We start from the raw sequence: 22,634 nt of genomic DNA, 5'->3' as shown, positions 1-22,634 counted from the left end.
ACTGATATGATTGGTGAGTGAATCCTAGATTATTTTTACAGAATATAGAATGTAAGGGGGTGTTTGTTATGTTAGGAAAACGTAAAAAAATTATTTCCAAAAAAATATTTTTTATAATATTTTTTTATTTTTTATTCGTTTGATTTCAAAAAAATTATTTAAATTTTTTTTTTCAAATTTTACTATAAATTAATATTTTTATTTTTTAATTTTTGAGAAATATGAAGGAAAAGTTTTCTCACTATCCTTTCAAATAAATCTAATATCATAAATGTTCCTATAAAAATTGAAATATCATAAATAGTCTTTCAAAAAGAAAAACTTTTAAAAATAACCTTTACACTAACTTATCGTCAATTTTGAATAAATGACAAATAAAATTCCAACGGTACTCCTACTGACATTACCATCTTAAAATATTTAATTGGTTATAAAATTATTTATAACTTTATAAACACCCTTTTAAATTTATAATTAACCTAAATTTAGAGATAAGTTTGTGTCAATTAAAAAAAATATATATAACCCTGACAAGTAAAGCTAAAAAATCAAAAAATTTGAAAATAATTAAGCAAGAAATTGTTTAAAGTATAAACTGATTCATTAAAATAAGGTTATATAGTTTATTCGAAATATAACCTAAATATGTATGTATGATATGAACTAAGTTATTTCAACTAGCACAAATTTCTGTGCTTTGGCATTTGAAATTTTAAAATAAATAATAAAGTATTTTATTTTACAAACCACACAGTGTAAAATGATGTATTTTGCTATTTATTTTTATATTTTAAAATAAATATTATCATGCCAAAATATTTTTGTAAAAGATTTTAAAAGTTAAGGCAAAATGGATATTTCCACCACATTTATGATATTCTAAATATATTTTAGCATTCTATAAAAAGATGGAAAGTAAGGGACTAAGGGGTAAGGATATATTTTAAAGATAGTAAGTATTTATATGATTATTTGTGATACAATCAAATATATAACTTTGATATTTTTGAAGTTTAGAGGGGTAAGAATGAAATTGATCCAAAAATAATTTTTGTCAACCTAGGATTACTAATATAAGATCTACACCCCTTTTGGGATGTACAAAAAGTATTTTACATATAAAATAGCAATGCTACAAATATATTCTAGAGTGAGATATATATTTTACACCCACTCTATTCTAAGATTATTCTTATAACATCAATTTTTTTAAATTTTACTAAAAATTAATTTAATTTTTATCAATTCTAGAATTACAAGTGTAAGATCTACACCCCTTTTTGGATGTGCAAAAAACATTTGTCATATAAAATTATCAGTTTATTTTATAAAATTTGGAAAAAAGCTTTAAAAAAAAATTAATTTTTTTTAAACCAAATGGACGAAAAGGTGAAAACAGAAAAGTTTTCACAAAAACTTTATTTGTTGAAAACTTTTTTTTAACAGTTTTTCAAATAACCAAATAGCTTTGATTAAAAAATAAATATAATTTTTTTTAAAAAAATTAATTTATATTGTCCTACAATTTACCAAACATTTCGACCTATTTACCCCGAAGGGCAATTTCGTAATTTCGATCCTCGGCCTTCGTGTCTCCTCGCCTCCCCTGTGCCCCGCTCGTTTTCGCTTCCTTGCTTCGAACGCCTTTCCCGTTTCCTCTCTCTCTCTCTCTCTCTCTCTCTCCTATTTCTCTATCTAAAAAGCGCACAACACAGTGTAGGAGAGAGAGGAAACGTAGTAGTAAGAGAGAGAGAGAGAGGAGGTTCGTGAAAATGTTCTACTCCCACTCGCTCCTCTCTCGAAAGGGCCCTTTGGGCACAATTTGGGTCGCCGCTTTTTGCTTCAAGAAGCTCAGGAAGGAGCAAATCAACGACACCGATATCTCCTCCTCCGTAGGTATTTCGCAATCTTTTTCCCGTTGAAACGCATTTTTCCTTTGTGGGTTTTCCCTATTTTCAAGTTTTTGTGTTGTTTTGGGTCATTTTGAGGTTGATTTTGGGTTGGGTCAGGGTTTCGTGTTGGTAAAAACAAGGTTTTTACTGATGTTACTCAATATTTTCTCATTATAACGCATTTTCTTTTGTGGGTTTCTTTATTTAGAAGTTTTTGTTTTGTTTTGGGTCATTTGGAGGTCGATTTTGGGTGGGTTCAGTGTTTTCTGTTGGTAAAAACCAGGTTTTTACTGATGTTACTCAATATTTTCTCATTATAACGCATCTTCTTTTGTGGGTTTTTCTATTTTCTATTTAGAAGTTTTTGTTTTGTTTTGGGTCATTTTGAGGTTGGTTTTGGGTGGGTTCAGTGTTTTGTGTTGGTAAAAGACAATTTAGGTTTTTAGTGATATATTCTCATTATTACACATTTCCCTTTGTGGATTTTTCTCTTGGGCTGTTATTTTTGTTTTGTGTCATTTTGAGGTCGATTCTGCGTTGGTTTAGTGTTTTGTGTTGGTAAAAATAAGGTTTTAGTGCTATTACTCATTTACCTTTGTGGGTTTTTCTTCGAAAATGTTATTGTTTTGTTTTGTGTCAATTTGAGGTTGATCTTGGGTTGCTTTAGTGTTTTTCATCGGTAAAATTGGGTTTTTAGTGGTATTACTCAATCTTCTCTTATTGTAACTCGTTGTTTTGTTTTGTGTCATTTTTAGGTGTTTTGTGTCATTTTTAGGTTGATTTTGGGTTGGTTTAGTGTTTTGTGTTGGTGAAAATAGGTTCTTTAGTAGTAATCACGGGAGAGGTGATTTTTGTTCATTTCAATCATTCGGATTTGTACTTTTTTGATGATTTTTTGATGGTTTTTATGGGTTTTAGGTTTCTGTTTTTCTATGAGAAATGTTGCAATATAAAAAGTTTTGGGAGTATGTATTGTGTATTTCGTCGAAATGGAATGCTTGGTAGGGAATAATGCTATGTGTAGTTTATCTCATTTCAGAATCCAGTAGTGTTTTTTCACCTAAAATACAAATAATAGTTTAGGCCAGAGAATAACATATTCCTGTGAAGTTTGGAAATTGTAGATTTTTCCTATGAATTTTCAATTCTCAAGCATATCTCCAAAGTTCTATACATATCTATGTTCGTCGGTTGACTACCATCGGTTGACCGCTGATTTTCACCATTAGGACAGTTCATATCTTAGAAAAGATTTAAGTTTTTTTAAGAATTTGTAATGGTTTAGGATCTACGGTTTTGAGGGACAGAATATAGATGGTAGAAAAAAAAATGATGGTGAAAGAATATAAAATGATATTTACTTAAGGGTATAATGGTTGCCTTCATAAGAAAAAGTCGACTTTAACAGGTTGATTTATGGAGTGGGATGAATTTGTCAATTCTGAAACATTAAAGACATGTATTTGATCTGCAAAATTTTCAAGAGACAAGTCCATGATTTCACTACTTTGGACGGAGCGTTTCGTTCTTTTGGTGCTCTTTGTTGTAGTTTTTGTCAGCATCAGATTTGGCTGGGACACACTACATAAGCATGTATGTGGCGCTTCTTTGTAAATGTTTAAAATTTATGTATTTACAAATATTAAGACATTACCCTATGCTTTACATAAGAAACTACTACTGCCAAAGGTGAATGTCAGCAACAGAAGTTCTTTAAATCATATAATTAATTCTCTCTTATATCTCAAATCTATACTCAATTGCCTATTATTTGTCCTTTTTGGGGTACACGTGTAAAAATTAACCTTAAATCTTGCTTTTTCAATGCATATTGCACCCTATTATTTGGATGGGCCCCAATAATGAAAAAGAAAGAAGGGCAATATACAAAACATATGTTTTAAGAGTTTTGGTAATTGTTGGGGAGTGGGGTCAGCAGCCGCTGCAACCCTTTTTGGTTGAATCAATGGTAGTTCTGGCATGCTTTCTGAGTGTTAGAAGAATTTGCAGAAGAGAAGATTCATTGTATGAGTATATGACTGGAGTTGGTATGTCTAACTTGGCTTCATTTGATTATGTTTCCATCTTCTTTTTTTTTTGGTTTTTTAACTGAAATTCTTCGCGATGGAGTGTTAAGGTGGTGGACCTTTTCTTCTCATTATTGTTGGTGAGCTTACAATCTCACTTTCTTCTCACTGTTGTTGTTGCACTGCGACAATATGACAGATCAACCTTGAACCTTGATTTTTAGAGAAATTTAACACTTCGACGGTGCTGTCAGGGAACCAACCCTTGAAGCGGACTCTTTTGTGCTTGTTGTCTTCATTATGAGCCTAGGTGTACATCATTCGGACTATTTTGTTGACCAATCAAAGATGACTTAATCGATTGATTGAGGTTGATTTTTATGAATATGAGGCGATTGTGAAACCATGTTTTAGAACCTTTTCTCACTCTTCTCAACAAAACTATATAGTGAATAGTGATATCCTTGTTGTTTGGTGATGCACGTAGTGCCTAATGGATTTTCTAGCTTTAAACATGATAGTAAATACTAAATTTGTTGTCAAACCCTGTTATCTTGTATATCTTGTATACTAAGTTGCTTTTCTTATTCACAATTAACTGATTTCAGTGCCTTTTCCTGTAATCATTTGATACAGATAAGATCTTGCCTGAGATCCAGATTTCATATAGAATTTTGGCTCAACTTCTGCTCGGGATCGTCAAAATATTTTCCAAGAAAGTTGATTTCCTCTATCACGATTGCAATGAGGCTTTAGCTTATGTCAGATCATTTGCGCCTGGCCAGCGAACTATATCTAAGGGAGCAACTAAGAGATCATATTACATAGTCAAGCAAGTGGCAACAGTGAAGTATGCACCACAGACGAAAGAAGTAAGCTCGCCTGAACCTATTGAGGCTATGCGTGCACCGTCCGATCATGTTCACGTGACCTTCACGTTACCAAAAAGATTTGAGCTTGATTCATTCGACCTCGAGATTTCTGATGAAAGGTAGGAAACATAGAAACTTTCAAATACTTTGCCCTCCTCTCTCTCTCCCATGCTGCTGCAATACATGTACTTATTACTGCCATTTTTAATTTCCAGAGATGCTGCTGAAGCGCACCAACTTTCAGCACCTAAAGGCATGGATGTTGAATTTAGTTATCCAGACTGATTTTAACTGAGCTATTATTCCTTTTTTTATTAGCATGTTAGTCCGGCCAAGAAATCTACTTATTCATATATGTACTTTGGCATTATGACTTATGAGAGAACCATGTCTTGAGAAAAGTCTTTTGAAAAATTAGATTGTTATCTCGTTCTAAAATCGTTTATCTTTTTACAGATGTTTGGGAGGACGAACATCGTCATGTTTACTTTCAGGACAAGGTACATAGCAGCTAAGGATATTCTTGTTTAATACATTGTACATCTGATGGAATCCTTGCTGCTACATTATAAATTGCAGGAGTCGTATCTGAGGGAAACAATGGGCCATGCGGAGTTCAATTCTGCTTGTTTTACACCTGTGGATGAGTGAGTATTAAAGTTACTTTGTCTTGTTAACAGTAGTTTAGTTCCCCTCGATCTTTCATTTTGCTAAATGCTAATAAATTATTTATGGAACAGTGTTTTCCCAACTGAAATGATGGATATTGAGCTTGATACAAGCGAGCCTTGCAACTTTAACATCTCAGCTGAGAAAGGAGAGAAACTACAAGGGGAGCTTCGTAACTTAGATGAACATGGGAGAGATGAAGATATTGGATCTAAAGAGAAGTCAAACAAGACGCCGTTATCTGGGCTCGAGAAAGAAATAAATGAAGAGCGAGAACCACTAAGACCTATAGTCTTGAATCGAAGAATATCATGGGATAATGAAAAGACTGATTCTTTTCCTGCAGAAAACTTGATAGCTGTAACACCAGCAGAAGCTGTTGATCAGTCTCATCTGCAAAATGATTCAGGTTAATTTGTATATTCAATGTGGTTTGACTTTATGTTTCTTGGGTTGCTGTATTATTGCATTATCTTTAAAAGTTGTTTTGGGAGCTATATCTTGCTAGATCTTGACAATTTTTTTAATAATTTTTTTAAAAAAAATTCAGGGCTCGTTTCTCCTAAATTTACAGTCACAACACCAGCTAAGAAAGAACATGTTCGAAGATTGAGGAAAAGAAAGACTTTGTTTGATGAAACTATTGTGCTGTCGAATCAGTAAGTAAAAGTGATTACTTAATAATAAAACCGTTCCTTTCAAGTTCTTTGTAATTGTATGGTTTATACTGCACCATGTTTGGTCTTTATTTTTCTTATTTATACTACAATTTTCATGATTTAAAAGTAGTTCAGAATTCGGACTAAACAGTGGGTGAAAATTAGCATAGTGTCTCTTCTACGAACAAAATTGATAATTAACTTGTGGATACCCCTTTATTGTAAATTTAGAAATGGGATATAAATCAGAAAATTTATTCCAATTGAATAATATGTGAAAAGTAACTAGTTGTTAACTTTCCCACTAAAGAGGTTTTTATTGACGACAAGTATATTCTGAAACTGTTGCAGGACTCTGAGGCAAGCAATACATGATGCAAGTAGCGTAGTTTGTAAACGCAGAAAAGCACCTCACACTTCTCTTGATACTTGGAAGATGGAAAGAATCACTTCTTTAAATTTCGTCGACCCTTTGATGCTGGGTAAGTTAAAATCTATATTTTAGAGCTAACTGCGTTCTTAGGTTTTACCTTTTCTTAACTTTCATTTTATGATGATTCTGCCTATCCGCAGATATGCCCAAGGAGCTTCAAGCTCTTTTTTATCATAAACCACCTGAATATTCAGCAGAAGAAACTACTGGGCATCATGTTAATACCGAGAATGTGCAAAATGGTCCCTCGAATGAAAAAGTTACCGACAACGATGGTACATTCCAGGACGGCTGTGTGGGTACTTCAGCAGAAACTTATATGGAAGAGTTTAGTAGGGCTAACAAATTGGATGAACTGGAACCTTCAAAATCATCTCCTACTGGGCAGACATTTGATTCTGCTTTCGAATTAATGGACAGGGTAAGAGAATTGTTCACTACTAGTCTCTGTTTCAGCTTGCCCTGTTATTTTTTGGTAAAACTTCCTTCCTGCAGCTTTAATGGCCAATTTGACATGGCTGAAGAAGGGCACTTAAAAAACATTCTCGCTGAAGTCTTCTCACAGCTTTCTGCTGCAGCAGATGCAAGCTTCAAATTGGAGCTTTTGCTTTTGAGGCCCAAAAGCTCATTTCAGCTTTTCAGCCGCAGCAAAAAATCTCTAGACATGTTGCTTGCCAAATGTTTGGTTCTCGAAAGCTTCTGCTTTTTGGAGTAGAGAAGTTGATGTAGCGGTTGGGCCAAAAAGACGTGATGCAATAATGATGTCACTGATAGTTTTAATAAAGGATGCCTTTTTCACAGGATCTTGGTTTTGATGGAGCAGATGATGGTGCTTTTCAGGGTATTACAGAGTCTTGCTTAACAAAAGAATGTTGATGCGTGTTTATGATACGTTATGTAATGCTTCGCAGAGTTCTTATGCATCTTATGTTGTTTTGTAGGTAGCAGATGGTCGACAAGAACTAGGTCAGGGGAAAGGATCAAGCTCTTATAACATTTAGTTCTTTCTCTTCTGCTTAGTTATGAATAAAAATTTCTTGCTTTTTTATTGTTCAGGGTGGTGGCACGGTATCTACATGAAGGATTTTTGAATCTGAGTCGTCGCAAACAAAACAACCTCCTGAGTTTGGCACGAATTCTAGATGGAAAAACAAGAAAGACGTGCGCCAGATTCTTTTACGAAACTCTGGTGAGTTCTATCCCTTCCTAGTTGTTCTTCTGTAGCTGGAGATTCTTGTTTACCTTATCAGCTGCTGTCTAAATTTATTAAAAGAATTGACTTAGATTGACAATTTAAGATCGCAGTGATTGCAAGATGTGGTTATATTTACGGGTGGCGATGGGTCGGTCCAGGTCGGGTCAGGTTGTGGGTCAACACTAAACCCGACCTAACACCCAAAAATTCTGGGTTTGGATCAAATCCAAAAACCAATTCGATCCATCAAACTAGGAACTAGGATGATTCAGAGATAACTGTTTGGTGCGCGAAATTTAGAAATAAAAGTAATATCCCATATCTTACATAATTCTTCTTCCCTTTTGCAGATCCTGAAGGGGCATGGCTTCATTGATGTGAAGCAGGACTCACCATATGCTGACATTTTCATATCACCAACTCCGCAACTTGAAGCAGGGACTTTAGGCTAGAATACTAGAGTAACACCTCTCTGCTTCCTTTTTTTTTGGTGTAAATCTCCTTTTTGCTTTTCTTCCTATTTGGGAAGTAGAATTTACAGGAGATCTTTTTTTAGCTTTGCTCTTTTACTGTAGGACTGTTGGATAGAAAGATGTGTATATAAGACCTGTAACAGTTTTTAACTTTAATTAGCAGCTCTTCTTTTTGTTAGTAATCTCTTTTAGTTTATGTGCTTCTTTGTTTTCTGTCAAATTTATCTAGCTTTTTCTTGGTGGTAATTTTGATCTCAAATTGTTGTAACTTTCCTTGAAATGCTTGGTGTAATCTCTAGCATCATCTAAACATCAACAGCAAAGACTACTCTTTTGCCACGTTTGGTCAAAATTTTGTGTCTCTTATTCTTTTCATTTTCCTGGTAACAAGCAAAGATTTAATGTGACATTTCAATAGTCCTACATTGAATAATATAGGAGAGTGTAATGCGTTTATACATGACGGACATATCTATCTATTTCTATATACTAAAGTAGAATCCTTTATGAACCCTATGTGAGAAGCTGACACGTGGTTTTCTATATGCTTGTCACGTGTCAAGCTCAAATGTAGATTTTCTACTTTAGGAAAAATAAAATTAAATTTTTTAAGAAAATAATATCTTTTATTATATAGAAAATCTATGTGTCAAGGATTAATGAGATATTTGAGAAATTCACGGATATTACGTTGCGAAAGAATTGGCGGGTGCGGATATTATGTTGAGATATTTGAGAAATTCTAAAAATCACCTATAATGAAGGGGATTCTATTTCAAAATCACCTATAATTATAATTAGGGTATCAATACTAATAACTATTATTACTCTATATTTTTATTAATTAGGAAATAAAATTAATATATTATTATTAACTTTTATTATACCAATTAAATATAATTAATATAATTTACGCGTGAGAAGGAAAATGTTTGAAAAGGCAAAAAATTAATATCTTTTACTATACTATTAAAAATCACCTATAATGAAGGAGATTTTATTTCAAAATCATCTATAATTATGTTGAGTTATTTGAAAAATTCTAAAAATCATCTATAATGAAAGGGATTTTAATTCAAAGTCACCTATAATTATAATTAGGGTATCAATACTAATAACTATTATTACTTTATATTTTTATTAATTAGGAAATAAAATTAATATATTATTATTAACTTTTATTATACCAATTAAATATAATTAATATAATTTACGCGTGAGAAGGAAAATGTTTGAAAAGGCAAAAAATTAATATCTTTTACTATACTATTAAAAATCACCTATAATGAAGGAGATTTTATTTCAAAATCATCTATAATTATGTTGAGTTATTTTCAAAATTCACGGATATTATGTGGCAAAAAAATTGGCCGGTGCAGATATTATGCATGAGAAGAAAAATATTTATCTTTATTTGGGAATAAATTATTACTTAGTTAATTATTTGAAATGATTGGTTGAAAATTACTGGATATAAAAATATTAGTAAAAAAGGATAGAGACATTTTTCCTAACGTGGCTTTCTATATGCTTGCCACGTGTCATCATATCTATTCTATTTACTATATTATTAAATTCAAATGGTAGGTGGATTAATGAGATATTTGAGAAATTCACGGATATTACGTTGCGAAAAAATTGGTGGGTGCGAATATTACGCGTGAGAAGGAAAATATTTGAGAAACGCGTAGATAGAAAATATGATATAAATGCGAGGGTAATATTGTCACCAAAAGTAACAGATACTTTTATTTTCAATCATTAGATAAAATCTAATAGCAAAAAATTAATATCTTTTACTATATTATTAAAAATCAGCTATAATGAAGTAGATTTTATTTCAAAGTCACCTATAATTATGTTGAGATATTTGAGAAATTCACGGATATTACGTTGCGAAAGAATTGGCGGGTGCGGATATTACGCGTGAGAAGGAAAATATTTATCTTTATTTGGGAATAAATTATTACTTAGTTAATTATTTGAAATGATTGGTTGAAAATTACTGGACATAAAAATATTAGTAAAAAAGGATAGAGATATTTTTGGAAAGAGGAAAAAATTCAAAACTCACGCTTTTATGAGTAGTATAGATATAGATATTGCATGTCACTTCCCTACTATCAATCCTTCTGTAATTTTTATTTCGTAATTTTTTTTTCTCTACTGTCACTCCTGTAATTTTCTTAGTTCTTAAATGTTGATGCTTTAAAATAGAACATATTATTTTTATTTTATTATTTAAATACGAAGCAAGTATTAATTTTTTTCTTGGATGTCTTATTGTTCTCAGGATATGGCACTTGGGTATGATTCTATACGTGACATCACTCCTCTTGAAAACAAATGAAAGATCAAAGTCAGAGTGATTTGTCTGTATACTATGCCTGAATTTTATCGTCCAGAGGTGGTGAATAGCCTAGAGTTAGTTCTTTCTGATCAAAATGTAAGATACGACTTTCATTTTCAAATTGAACATACATTTGCTTTGTTTTTACTAAAAGATACTACATAATTTGTTTATTTTCTATTTTAGGGAGATATGATACATGCAACGGTAAGAAAAGCTTTCCTAAATAAATTTAAGGGGCAATTGCCTATATACCCCTGAAAAGTTCCCGATTTTCTTATTTACCCCTCTTAGAAGGCTAATATTGAAAATACCCTTCTTATGTTCCAAGTTCTTTCTAATTTACCCCTGCAGTTAAATTCCGTCAGTGAGGTGCTAACAGTTGCCGTTATCCCTGCAAAATTACCATTTTGCCCATTCCAATATACCCTCGTACCGTAACCTACTTTTCTTTTATGCCCTCCATGTAGCCAATACTTTTCTTATTTGCCCTTAAAATATCAAATTCGTTTCCTATTTACCCTCCAACGGTCATTTCAACGGTAACCTTCTTTTCTAACATTATAAAAACACATCCATGGCTCAAAAACAAGTCAAGCTTACTTCTCCATCTACTAGCTTTTTTTTCTCTCTTATTTGCCTCACTTCTAGCCATAATGAGCCATCTAAGTGAGAGATCTGCATCAACTCCTCACACACAAATTCCTGTGTGCGACTGCGGAAGATCTTGTAGAATATGGGTATCGAAGCAGCCAACAAGCCAAGGACGTCGATTCTACCGTTGCCCAAATTGGGGGGTAAGATAAGCTATTGTATATTCTAACTGTATGGTTTCGGTTTTAGAAAGCACATTATTTTTTTTTCTTTATCTTACGAATAATATATAAGAAATTTTTTTTTTTCTCTTTGCAGGTTGAAGGAGTTGGACATTGCAATTATTTTTTGTGGACTGACGATGTGCAACACAGCACTTTAGATCTAAAATATCAGCTAAAAGCAATTGGAGAAGCCACTGAGCAAAAAATTCAAAGAATGGAAGTGAAAGTTCTATTTTGGCTTAAATTACTTTTCTGTATTGTAATCCTTGATATACTGATAAGGGGAGTATTTTAGATATGATGGATGGACTATATAATACAGAATGTGATGAAGTATTATATAATTTTTTTCATGTAATTGGGTTGGTTTACAGGATGCAATTACAATACTGTATCTCTGTTAAAGAAGTATTTATATAGGATGTCTTATTTAAGCTCTATATATATTTGCAATTACTTGGATTACATCATAGCAGAGACAATTGCTCATATACCAACAATTCCATCATCATCCAAAAATAAAAGTCATCATGAATAGCAATTGTATCATGAATAACAATAATATCATTCAAGCTCCAAAAAATAAGTCACCACATTCAGTAAATAACAGGGTCATCATCAGTCAAAAAATTACAGGCCATCATCATCATCCAAAAAATTACAGGTCATCATCATCATCCAAAAAATTACAGGCCATCATCATCCAAAAATTTACAGGCTATAATCATCCATCATCATCCAAAAAATAATAGGATCATCATCATCTAAAAAATAACAGAGCATTCATCCAAAAGATAACAGAGCATTCTTAACATGAACTGACTCTCAACCTAGCAATCTATTTGCATCAATGCTAGAAATGGTTGAACCCTGTTGAGAATGTAGCAATCTATCATGAAATACTCCCTGCTGTTGTGATGTTTCTGCTGCAACTTGAGAATCTAACTCCCGCTGCTGCGATCCGCTAATTTTCCTTCTTTTCTTCCTAAAAATGAAGTTTAAAGTCAGTAAACTTAGCACTTAAGACTAAGATGCTGTATTACCTTGAAAATATTGTAATAGCTTGATGAAAATAGATTACCTTGAAGATGCAGTATTGCCCCTTTGCTGCGGTACTGACCCTTCTGCTACATCTTGAGCTAGCTCTTGCTGCTGCGATCCACTATTTCTCTTCCTTTTCTTACTGAAATCAAAGTTTAAAATCACTAATTATATAAAACAAGAGTATAAGAAAAATGAAAGAGAAGATAATAGCTTGATGAAAAGATGTAGCATCATAAAATAACCCTTTTTGCTGCTGTGATATTGCTGCTGCCGCATGTTCAGAATCCTGCTCTTGTTGTTGCGATCCACTAGTTTTTCTTCTTATTTTGCTGAAAAGAAGTTCACGATTACTATATCTAGATATTGAAACTACTGAAAAATTTGAAAGATAATATAGTAAGTTGAAAGAAGTAAATTACCTTTTAGATTGTATGCTAGAACCTTCTACTGGAACAGTATTCTTACAAGTTCTTGCATGATGGCCAAAACCACCACATCTAGCACATTTGTGTTTTCTCTTAATCATCTCTCCCGCTCCCCTTATTCTCTTTTTTCGTGGCCTGCCAGCAGGTCTTGCTAATATAGGTGGCAACACACTAAAACCTATATCACTCTTTTTCCATTCCTCTTGGGCAGGCAATGGCTTAATATTTAATGAATAGGCATCTCGATACCTCTCCACAGTGAAGTATGATGATGCATAATCTTCAGCATTGAGTTTCATCTTAGCTATAAAAGCAATTGCATGTACACAGGGCAATCCAGAGACTTGCCATCTTCTACATGTGCATGTCCTCTCATCCAACCTTACATCACATCTAGCATTAGGCCCTTCTATCTCCGCTTGCTCATCACTACACCTCAACACTTTATAATTTCCAAGATCCTAGCATTAACACAATACAAGTTTGTAAGTTTGCTTGTTTAGAAATAATTTATAGTAAGAAACAACAAGCAGATTTTTATATTTACCTTGGTCAAATTGTTGATATGCTTAGTTGCTCCCGGTACAAGCTTTGTTGACCATTTTGCTGCATCTCTTCTTCTTTTGTTCATCATAATCATTATTTTCTGCCTTATGGCATCCATCATATCTATCACCGGTCTATTCCTTTCTTTACTGATCCAAGAATTAAAAGTCTCAGAGATATTATTGGTTTCTTGTTCGCACTTAGCATCTATTCCAAATAAAGAGCGGCTCCATACATGACCATGATTTTCTCTTAAGTAATCAACCACTCTACTATCTGCCATCTGCACCCTTTCCATATGGTATTGAAATGCTGAACTTGTATATGCCCTAGCTGCTCCCCATAGATGTTTCTTCAAAATATCTCCTCGAAATCGTTTCTTGAAGTTACTATATAAGTGACGCATGCATTCACGATGTTCAGCAGTAGGATAGACAGCTAGAAGGGCCTTATCTAAGCCTTTTTGCCTATCACTGGATAGAACCAAACCATTAGGACAACCTATAGCTTCCTTGAGAGCTACCAAGAACCATTCCCAACTTTCTGCATTTTCTGACTCAACCACACCATATGCAACTGGAAACATTGAGTTGTTTCCATCCAATGCAATTGCAGAAACAATAATCCCTTTGAATTTACCCTTAAGATGAGCTCCATCTAAACCGACATATGGCCTACACCCTCTTAGAAAACCTTGAATACTAGCCCCAAAAGCAATAAACATTCGCTGAAAATGTTGTTTACCCTCCAACTCTATCAATTTAATCTGTGTATGACTTCCTACATTTCTTCTTCTAATCTCATCACAAAAATCAAAAACTCTTAAGAATGATAGATCCCACTTTCCATGTAATTGGGTCATTGCGAGCTCCTTACCCTTCCACACCCTCAAATAGGGCAACTCCAACCTTCCATACTGCTCTTTAAGTCTTCTAGATAAATCACTCACAGGTATATCACCTTCATTTTTTAGCCAATTAATGATTCTTTCTGCAATCCATCCTTTTGTAGCATTCTTGTTTCCACACCTATTGACAACTTCACACGTATGCTCTGATTGGAGAGTTTTGATCTGTCGACACAATAGATTGAAAGAAATAATTAGAGTAAAGTAATATTAGACATAGTAGCAAATACAATTTACTTATTTACCTGAAAGGTAGCTTCTCCTCGAATCCTTGCTGCGTGTATTCTCCACCCACAACCTTCTGTCGTACATCTTGCAGTCACTCTAGATTGATCACTTTTAATAATCTTGAATTGGAATTGATTTTGGACAGCGAATTGATGAAGAGCACTTCTAAATGAATTGACATCAGGATACTTCACACCATAGTCCACAATTGGATTTTCATTGTCATAAACTAACTCATCCTCATCTGAGTCAGTTTCAGTGGAACTAAAGCCTAAATTCTGTTCAAAATTTTCAGTAGATGATTTATCTGATTCATCTACTCCCTCTACTCCCTCAGCTACACCTTCATATCCAACACCTTCATCTACAGCATCATAATCAGCCTCTAGATGAGTTCCACCTTCATCTTCAACACCATATGCTTCCTTGAGAGCAACACCTTCATCTCCAACACCTTCATCTACAGCATCATAATCAGCCTGTAGATGAGCTCCACCTTCATCTTCTTCAACACCATATTCTTCCTCAACTACACCTTCATCTCCAACAGCATCTTCTATACCATTATAATCAGCATCTTCATCTCCAACATTATCTTCTTCCACAGCTACATTCTCATTTCTAACATCATCTTCTTCCTCAGCTACATTCTCAATTCTAACATCATCTTCAACCTCAATTTCACCCTCAACTACATCCTCAACTACATCCTGAACATTGAAATTAAAAGGAATGCCATCGGAACTAATAGTAACAAATATTTCTATCTCTGTACCATCTGTGAATTGCTCTAACATATCAAGAAAATCACTTTCATCTGTAATATCAATAAACTTTTGAGCTTCTCCTTTGGTCTTCTTTGATTTATAAGCCACTCGCACATATTCTGTTTCTCCCCAATCCCACATTTTTTTGATATCTTCAAAAAACTCTTTTAAAGTATATGTATCACTAAGCACTGTGTAGCAAGTTTGCATTCCATACACATATTTTCTGCCTAACTTTGTCTTTACTGGTTTAAACACTCCCCCATACATAACTTTCAATCTATAATCTGGTGCCATGCTGAAATTGCAAATCAACATCTAGATTTAAATAACACCATATATAATGAATTTTGATGCATGCAAAAGATATTAAAGATCAAATCACAAGAAATTAATTCATAGAATAAAAGAACAAGAAGTTAATTATAAAATCAATAAGTTAATTTATATAGCAGATTAAAAAATCCTAAATGTAAAAGATTACAAAATTTCATGAATCTTACCTTTTTTCTTTACCTATAAAATTATAAGAATATAATGTAGACCCCGATCTCCTTCAAGCAGAGCACAATATTCGGATACTCCAAAACCCTAATTAATTCATAAAATAAAATGAAATGAAATGAAGTTAATTTATATAACAGATTAAAACCCTAGATGTAAAAAATTACAAAATTTCATGAATCTTACCTTTTTCTTTACGTAGAAAGTTGTAAGAACACAATGTAGACCCTGATCTCGTTCAAACAGAGCACAATATTTGGATACTCCAAAACCCTAAATAATGGAAACGATGGCGAAGATGAACGGAGACAGCGGAGAAGGAAGCATCGGAGAAGGAGGAAGTACTTTTTTGTAAAGACAAAATAGAAATGGTAGAGGAGAAGCAACGGTTTTCTCTCCAACAAGCTCGCTGTCGCCTAGGTTGAAGACGGTTGTGAATGGGGCCAAGTCGCGCGTCGTAGGAGAAGAAAGATGGGAGGGAGCGAAAGAAAGGATAACTTAAGGGATTAGGATAATAAGGTAGGGGCAAAATTGGTATTTTAGATAGTTTTAACTCAAGTATACATATAACCCATGTTTAACCCGAGTTAAACTAACAGGGGATAACAGCGAGGGTATTTTAGAATAACGGTGGAACCTATGAAGGGCATTTTAGAAAGAAAAAAAAAGTAGGGGTAGATCGGATATATCCAGACCCATCAGGGGTATATAGGCAATTATCCCTAAATTTAAAGGCCTTTTTATGGAAGGAAAAGTTTATGTGATCAACCAGTTTGGAGTGGGGCAGAGCAGCGGCTCCTACAAGACCACTATACATTCTTACAAATAAGAGAATAAAATTGTGAATTGGTGTGCAAAATAATTTACATTTACATATTGATGTGCAAAACAAAATGATAACTAAAATTGATATGAAAAATTACAAATAACATTAAAGAATTCGTTAAGGATTACGGCAAGATCAGTGCACTTTTAATGAATTTATTAAAGAATACTTACGAAGGATGGACGGGGAGTTTGTACGACGGGAGGAAATGAACGCGGCAGTATTTTGCAGAAACTGGACAACCTCACAATCAAATAAAATCAACGAAGCACTCCCAGACTCGTCTATCACCCTCAATTGGACTTTGAAACTACATGCATATTGTAAGTTGTTGTTAGAAAAACATCACATTAAATCATACACGTCAAGTGCAGAAGTAAAAATTCTCACTTTAGTCCAACACAAGTTACCATTCTCTCACAAAATTCACAATAGAATCCAGTTCCATCATGAATCACCTTTTTCCTACACTTTTTGCAAGAATTGTAATACCAGCCACGCTCAGTCTCAACACTTAAAACAGTTGCTAGAGTGACACATACACAAGACTAAAAAGATGATATATATTCAGTATTAAGAATAAGGGAATAAAATGTATTAAAACGATAAACATGGATAAGATATTTACACTTATTTACCTGTTGGCATTCTTGAATTTTAGCCAGAGTTTTCTTTTGAGATACTTTTAGAAAGTCATCCGTTAGAGAAATAGTGGATTGAGTTGAAATTTCACTAAGCACCATAGATTGACTTAGTTCTTCGCTTACAATACTAAATTTTATATTTTAATGTAAGTGAACAATATATATATATAAAAAAATAATAAGGTTATTTGTTAACTTACTTATTTTTGAACTTCAATATTTTTGATATATCAGTGTTGATCATCATCTTGGTTGCATAAAGAGAGTTTGATATACTACGTGAACCTATGTTGCCCATAGATATACAATAATTAGTATAATTAGTAAGAATATAAATAATATCCAAAGTTTAAATAAATGAGATACCTGCAAAGTCTTTTTATCTTGCACCATTGCATTATAATTATGACAGAGCCTTTATTCCCTACTTGTTTATAAGTATGAAGTTCTTCAGCAAACCTTCCCCACAATGTACAACCCAGCTTCTTGTTGCTATAAGTTTTACAGAAAAAATACTAAATGACCAAAATACAAATTAAAAGTACCATTATACTACAAATGCTACTTATAAAACAATTCATTTTATATCATATATGTGCCTACTTATTTTTTGTTTATATTATATCAGATAGATAATTTTTATATTTATATTTATATTAACAAGAAAACTCAAAGAACGTAAAGTACCGTTATTTAAGATGTAGACATGAATGTCGTTTTATAAAGTTATTAGATTGATAAATACAGTATAATTTGTTTTGGATATACATGTCAATCTAGTCACCTATTTATAATAATAAGCAGCTAACCGAAAAAAAAAAATATAAACATTCAAAAGATATATTTATAATTATGAGCACTTACTTGTCATCCTAAAGTAGTATCGTAATCTTTTTTATTTCTTTACCGTCCTTGCAGCTTTCTTCCATTCTACTAATTCTAGAAAGTTTTCCAATGACATCTGATAAATTAGAAAAATAAAATGTAAGAATCAATATAGTAGGTACACATATTAAAAATTGAATTTTAATTCATAGATCGGTCGTTCCAGATGTGATGTTGCAAGCCGCCGATAAGCGCTCTTACGCGAGGCCTGTCTTTACTTTATATGAATGATTACGAGAATTAAATATTTGATACATGTAACAACTCTTACGTACTAAATATTTGTCATCAGCGACATTAGCAAGTATTTCATCAAAAGGGGTAAATATAAATTCATACTTTGATATTGTCAAAACATCTTCCATCTCATGTATAACTGTAGAATACTGAAAATTAATTTTGTAAGAATGTATAGTGGTCTTGTAGGAGCCGCTGCTCTGCCCCATTCCAAACTGGTTGATCTCATAAACTTATCCTTCCGTAAAAAGGCCTTTAAATTTGTTTAAGAAAGCTTTTCTTACCGTTGCATGTATCCTAACTCCCTAAAATAGAAAATAAACAAATTATGTAGTATCTTTTAGTAAAAATAAAACAAACGTATGTTCAATTTGAAAATGAAAGTCGTATCTTACATTTTGATCAGAAAGAACTAACTCTAGGCTATTCACCACCTCTGGACGATAAAATTTAGGTATAGTATACAGACAAATCACTCTGACTTTGATATTCCATTTGTCTCCAAGAGGAGTGATGTTACGTATAGAATCATACCCAAGTACCATATCCTGAGAACAATAAGACATCCAAGAAAAAAAATTAATACTTGCTTCGTATTTAAATAATAAAATAAAAATAATATGTTCTATTTTAAAGTATCAACATTTAAAAACTAAAAAAATTATAAGAGTGACAGTAGGAAAAAAAAATTACGAAATGAAAATTACAGAAGAAGTGATAGTAGGGAAGTGACATGCAATATCTATATCTATACTACTCATAAAAGCGTGAGTTTTGAATTTTTTCCTCTTTCCAAAAATGTCTCTATCCTTTTTTACTAATATTTTTATGTCAAGTAATTTNACTTGACATGCAATATCTATATCTATACTACTCATAAAAGCGTGAGTTTTGAATTTTTTCCTCTTTCCAAAAATGTCTCTATCCTTTTTTACTAATATTTTTATGTCAAGTAATTTTCAACCAATCATTTCAAATAATTAATTAAGTAATAATTTATTCCCAAATAAAGATAAATATTTTTCTTCTCACGTGTAATATCCGTACCCGCCAATTCTTTAATATCCGTGAATTTCTCAAATATCTCAACTATATTTAATTGGTATAATAAAAGTTAATAATAATATATTAATTTTATTTCTTAATTAATAAAAATATAGAGTAATAATAGTTATTAGTATTGATACTCTAATTATAATTATAGGTGACTTTGAAATAAAATCCCCTTCATTATAGGTGATTTTTAGAATTTCTTAAATATCTCAACATAATATCCGCACCCGCCAATTCTTTCGCAACGTAATATCCGTGAATTTCTCAAATATCTCATTAATCCTTAACACATTGATTTTCTATATAGTAAAAAATATTATTTCCTTAAAAAAATTAATTTTATTTTTCCTAAAGTAGAAATCTATATTTGAGCTTGACACGTGGTAAGCATATAGAAAACCACGTGTCAGCTTCTCACATAAGGTTTATAAATGGTTCTACTTTAGTATATAGTAATAGATAGATTACCTGCTCATTGTATAGTATAGAAAAGTTTGAATAAAATAAATTTTTGGTAGAAAATATTTTGAATTATTTAGATCAAAATCATTCATTTTGCAGCCTCTTGATGCACCTAAATTATTTTAAAAAATCATAAAGTTTTATATTTAGATTGCTCAAATATTTTAGATCATGCTTGGTTGCTTAAATTTTCAACTTCACTTGATCCCAAATACCACAATACTGTAAGCTAAAGTACTACATATATACATACAAAAAGATTTTCATTGTAAATACTTGTATCTTTGAGGGGCTTTTTACAATCCTTTTGGAATTTTGTTCTGATAAAATCAACTTTCCAACTCACGTTCTGGCCTTTATGCGACAGTATGTTTTCTCCAAACAACCAAATATTTTTCACTATGGCAACATCAAGTTATGATTATGATATTAATATTTCTCTTATCTATCGTTTTCATAGTCTTTTCACATCACAATGAGATAGGCACATAGGAAAGAGCACGAGAGAAAATAGTGCTTTTTTTTGTTTTCATTTTTTTTTTATAGTATAGAGGTATATTATCAGCTAAAGATAAAGACAGCTTATAAAAGGTATATATGTGGATGGTAAGTACTAATGAATTACCTAATAATACATGTTGATATGAAGGGCGTACTCATCATATTTAAGAGCTCAACCATAATGCTTATAATCTTCCACTAACATAAGTCACCTGAACATTATTATTGGGCTTCTCATTGTTAGATCGATTTATGGATTGCAATCTTACTTAACTTATTGGGTTCATCAAACTCAATTTATTAGTCTTCCGAGTCTATTATCATGAGACATAAAATTGGACATATTTTAGCTAATAATAAATAGCCAACAATATAGAGTGGAATTCATCTCATTCTCAAGTAATGTGAATAGTATTTTGTAGTTAGATAAGATGGTGCGAGGCAAATAAACAGAGCTGTGAAGAGTCTGAACTATTTATGCGGCATCTGTGAAAATTATTACTTTTTTAGATCCAACACGGGTCTTAAGAAAGCGGGTAGTAAATATTAGTGCCTGAAGTCTACTTACGTTGAAACAAACATGCCCTTAATGTAGCAGCCAACGCCACTAAGTGAGTAGTCTTGCCATGCGGCAGCCATAGAGAAGATAATATGTGAAAAGTTACTTGACAAAGTCACCTCTACAAATCGTCATAACGGATGAAGAGGAGTATGATTTACGCATAATTTTAGGACGTGTCAGTAGCATCTCCCTTTTTTTCTCTCTTAATTAATTATACAAGCCCCTTACACGTTATCTGCTGTTTCAAATGCTCTCCGCATAAAAATTTACAATATCAATTCTATACTTTAGTTCTATCTCAAATAGGTCCTGGTGTTAGACATGCTTTAATTTGAACGACATGTTGAGATAGTACATTTTTAAGCCCATTTAAATTTCTTCAAGCACATCTTCAAACGTCAAAACCCAAAGGAAATCAGAAAAAAAATATTCATGTACAAAAATTAAAGCATTTTTAATATCAAATGATCTTGTCACATCATTATGGTTAACACTTTCGTCAAACTTAACAAAATTCTTAAATTATTGGAACTATTTGATACAAGATTAAAGTGCAGGGTTGGCTTTGTTTTAATTTTTTTTATGTAGCAGTATTTAAGACACAGGGTAACGTGCAGGAATTTTTTTTTGGCTAAATTATAAAATACCCCTTACATTTTACCCCTAGTCTTAATTACCCTTTGCATTAAAAATTGCATCAATTAGCGCCCTATATTTTGTCACAAATTGCATCAGATACTCCCACACGTAGATCCAAAAAATTTAAAAAAATTAACAAATTAGGCCATAAAATTTCACTAATAAAAGGAGTTCGCACATATATCCACTTGCAACTCAAAAAATATCTAAAAAAATTAGATAAAGAAGATTTTCTATTTTGTTAATACTTTTAAAATTAATAGTTTATTGGCAAATTTATTTAATTTATATGATTCTACTGCCTTATAAATAATTTTTTCTGTAAATTTATTTTTATAAAGCTTTATACTTGATTCAATAAATTATCCTAAATAATTCGCCCTATCTGAAATAATAACAAAGCTTAACTGGATAATTGATACATTTTTTTTTTTTATGCAGGAGAATAATTGAGACAAGTGCTAAAGTGATAGGAGGTCTTTATAATGAGGGGCAAGTCTTTTGGTAATAATATCTAATATGCCCTTCAAGATTTTAAAATATCTTATTTATTTCTGGATGATCAAAATATTTTTATTGGTTTCAAGAAAAGTTTCTTCAAATATGAAGATAGGATTTTAGAAGAATATTTTAGGTATTGGGGGATAAATTGAAAATTTTTGAATAGTACTATTGGGCATATATTTAAAAGTCTTGGTTTTTAGGAATAATATCTAATAATATGTCTTTTCAAACTTAAAATATCTTATTTATTTCTTAGAGAATCAAAATATCCTTATTAATTTTAACCATTTTTTTTTTCAAATATCTCCCTTTTCCTTAGGATTTACTAATAGGATTGAATTTTAGATTGGTATTTTGATAATTTTAGGATAAATTTTTAAATTTTAAATAGTAATAAGGGATAAATAAGTAAAAAAAACTTTTTTTTATAAGAATAATTACCTATATACCCCTCAAAACTTCTAAAATATCTTATATACCTCTATTATTTTTTGTTTCAAATATACCTCTCG

At 32.1% G+C, this 22,634-nt stretch overlaps 3 protein-coding genes across 6 annotated transcripts; 1 reads left to right on the top strand and 2 right to left on the bottom strand.

Annotated features, from left to right (window-relative positions):
• LOC109726882 (sister chromatid cohesion 1 protein 3-like) lies at positions 1,625 to 8,402 on the top strand. Of its 4 annotated transcripts, XM_020256718.1 has the most exons (14): positions 2,298 to 3,940; positions 4,030 to 4,059; positions 4,556 to 4,910; positions 5,007 to 5,044; positions 5,248 to 5,291; positions 5,371 to 5,438; positions 5,532 to 5,869; positions 6,011 to 6,119; positions 6,471 to 6,601; positions 6,693 to 6,973; positions 7,354 to 7,393; positions 7,494 to 7,518; positions 7,609 to 7,741; positions 8,098 to 8,402. In XM_020256718.1, the coding sequence occupies exons 1-14, from the start codon at positions 3,742 to 3,744 to the stop codon at positions 8,197 to 8,199; spliced, it is 1,893 nt and encodes a 630-aa protein (XP_020112307.1). In that variant the 5' UTR covers positions 2,298 to 3,741; the 3' UTR covers positions 8,200 to 8,402. The 4 variants fall into 4 exon arrangements, 2 of the variants coding, with proteins under 2 accessions (XP_020112308.1, XP_020112307.1); XM_020256719.1 differs by lacking the exons at positions 2,298 to 3,940; positions 4,030 to 4,059 and adding an exon at positions 1,625 to 1,896; XR_002220651.1 differs by lacking the exon at positions 8,098 to 8,402 and having other exon boundaries at positions 2,273 to 3,940; positions 7,338 to 7,393; positions 7,609 to 7,722.
• On the bottom strand, positions 12,118 to 13,414 carry LOC109726294. Its single transcript, XM_020255805.1, has 4 exons — positions 12,852 to 13,414; positions 12,675 to 12,761; positions 12,470 to 12,571; positions 12,118 to 12,373 (listed from the first exon to the last, which is right to left on the bottom strand). The coding sequence occupies exons 1-4, from the start codon at positions 13,154 to 13,156 to the stop codon at positions 12,214 to 12,216; spliced, it is 654 nt and encodes a 217-aa protein (XP_020111394.1). The 5' UTR covers positions 13,157 to 13,414; the 3' UTR covers positions 12,118 to 12,213.
• On the bottom strand, positions 13,158 to 15,446 carry LOC109726337. The gene is made up of 4 exons (XM_020255874.1): positions 14,556 to 15,446; positions 13,405 to 14,475; positions 13,239 to 13,318; positions 13,158 to 13,161 (listed from the first exon to the last, which is right to left on the bottom strand). The coding sequence occupies exons 1-4, from the start codon at positions 15,444 to 15,446 to the stop codon at positions 13,158 to 13,160; spliced, it is 2,046 nt and encodes a 681-aa protein (XP_020111463.1).

This window comes from Ananas comosus, linkage group 21, assembly GCF_001540865.1.
Source record: "Ananas comosus cultivar F153 linkage group 21, ASM154086v1, whole genome shotgun sequence".
Classification (NCBI taxonomy): domain Eukaryota; kingdom Viridiplantae; phylum Streptophyta; class Magnoliopsida; order Poales; family Bromeliaceae; genus Ananas; species Ananas comosus.
Note: the sequence above shows the minus strand (reverse complement) of the source record. Positions and strands in the feature narration are given on the sequence as shown.

Bases quoted from the DNA above. Each gene is read 5' to 3' on its own strand.
- LOC109726882 (XM_020256718.1), top strand. From the start codon at position 3,742: ATGGGCCCCAATAATGAAAAAGAAAGAAGGGCAATATACAAAACATAT. The intron at 7,394-7,493 runs GTATTACAGAGT...GTTGTTTTGTAG, and splicing joins AGATGATGGTGCTTTTCAGG to GTAGCAGATGGTCGACAAGA. The intron at 7,519-7,608 runs GTCAGGGGAAAG...TTTATTGTTCAG, and splicing joins AGATGGTCGACAAGAACTAG to GGTGGTGGCACGGTATCTAC.
- LOC109726294 (XM_020255805.1), bottom strand. From the start codon at position 13,156: ATGAAACTCAATGCTGAAGATTATGCATCATCATACTTCACTGTGGAG. The intron at 12,762-12,851 runs GTAATTTACTTC...ACTTCTTTTCAG, and splicing joins TCTAGCATACAATCTAAAAG to CAAAATAAGAAGAAAAACTA. The intron at 12,374-12,469 runs GTAATCTATTTT...CTTCATTTTTAG, and splicing joins GGCAATACTGCATCTTCAAG to GAAGAAAAGAAGGAAAATTA.
- LOC109726337 (XM_020255874.1), bottom strand. From the start codon at position 15,446: ATGTGGGATTGGGGAGAAACAGAATATGTGCGAGTGGCTTATAAATCA. The intron at 14,476-14,555 runs GTAAATAAGTAA...TTGTGTCGACAG, and splicing joins GAGGAGAAGCTACCTTTCAG to ATCAAAACTCTCCAATCAGA. The intron at 13,319-13,404 runs GTAAATATAAAA...TGTTAATGCTAG, and splicing joins ATATCAACAATTTGACCAAG to GATCTTGGAAATTATAAAGT.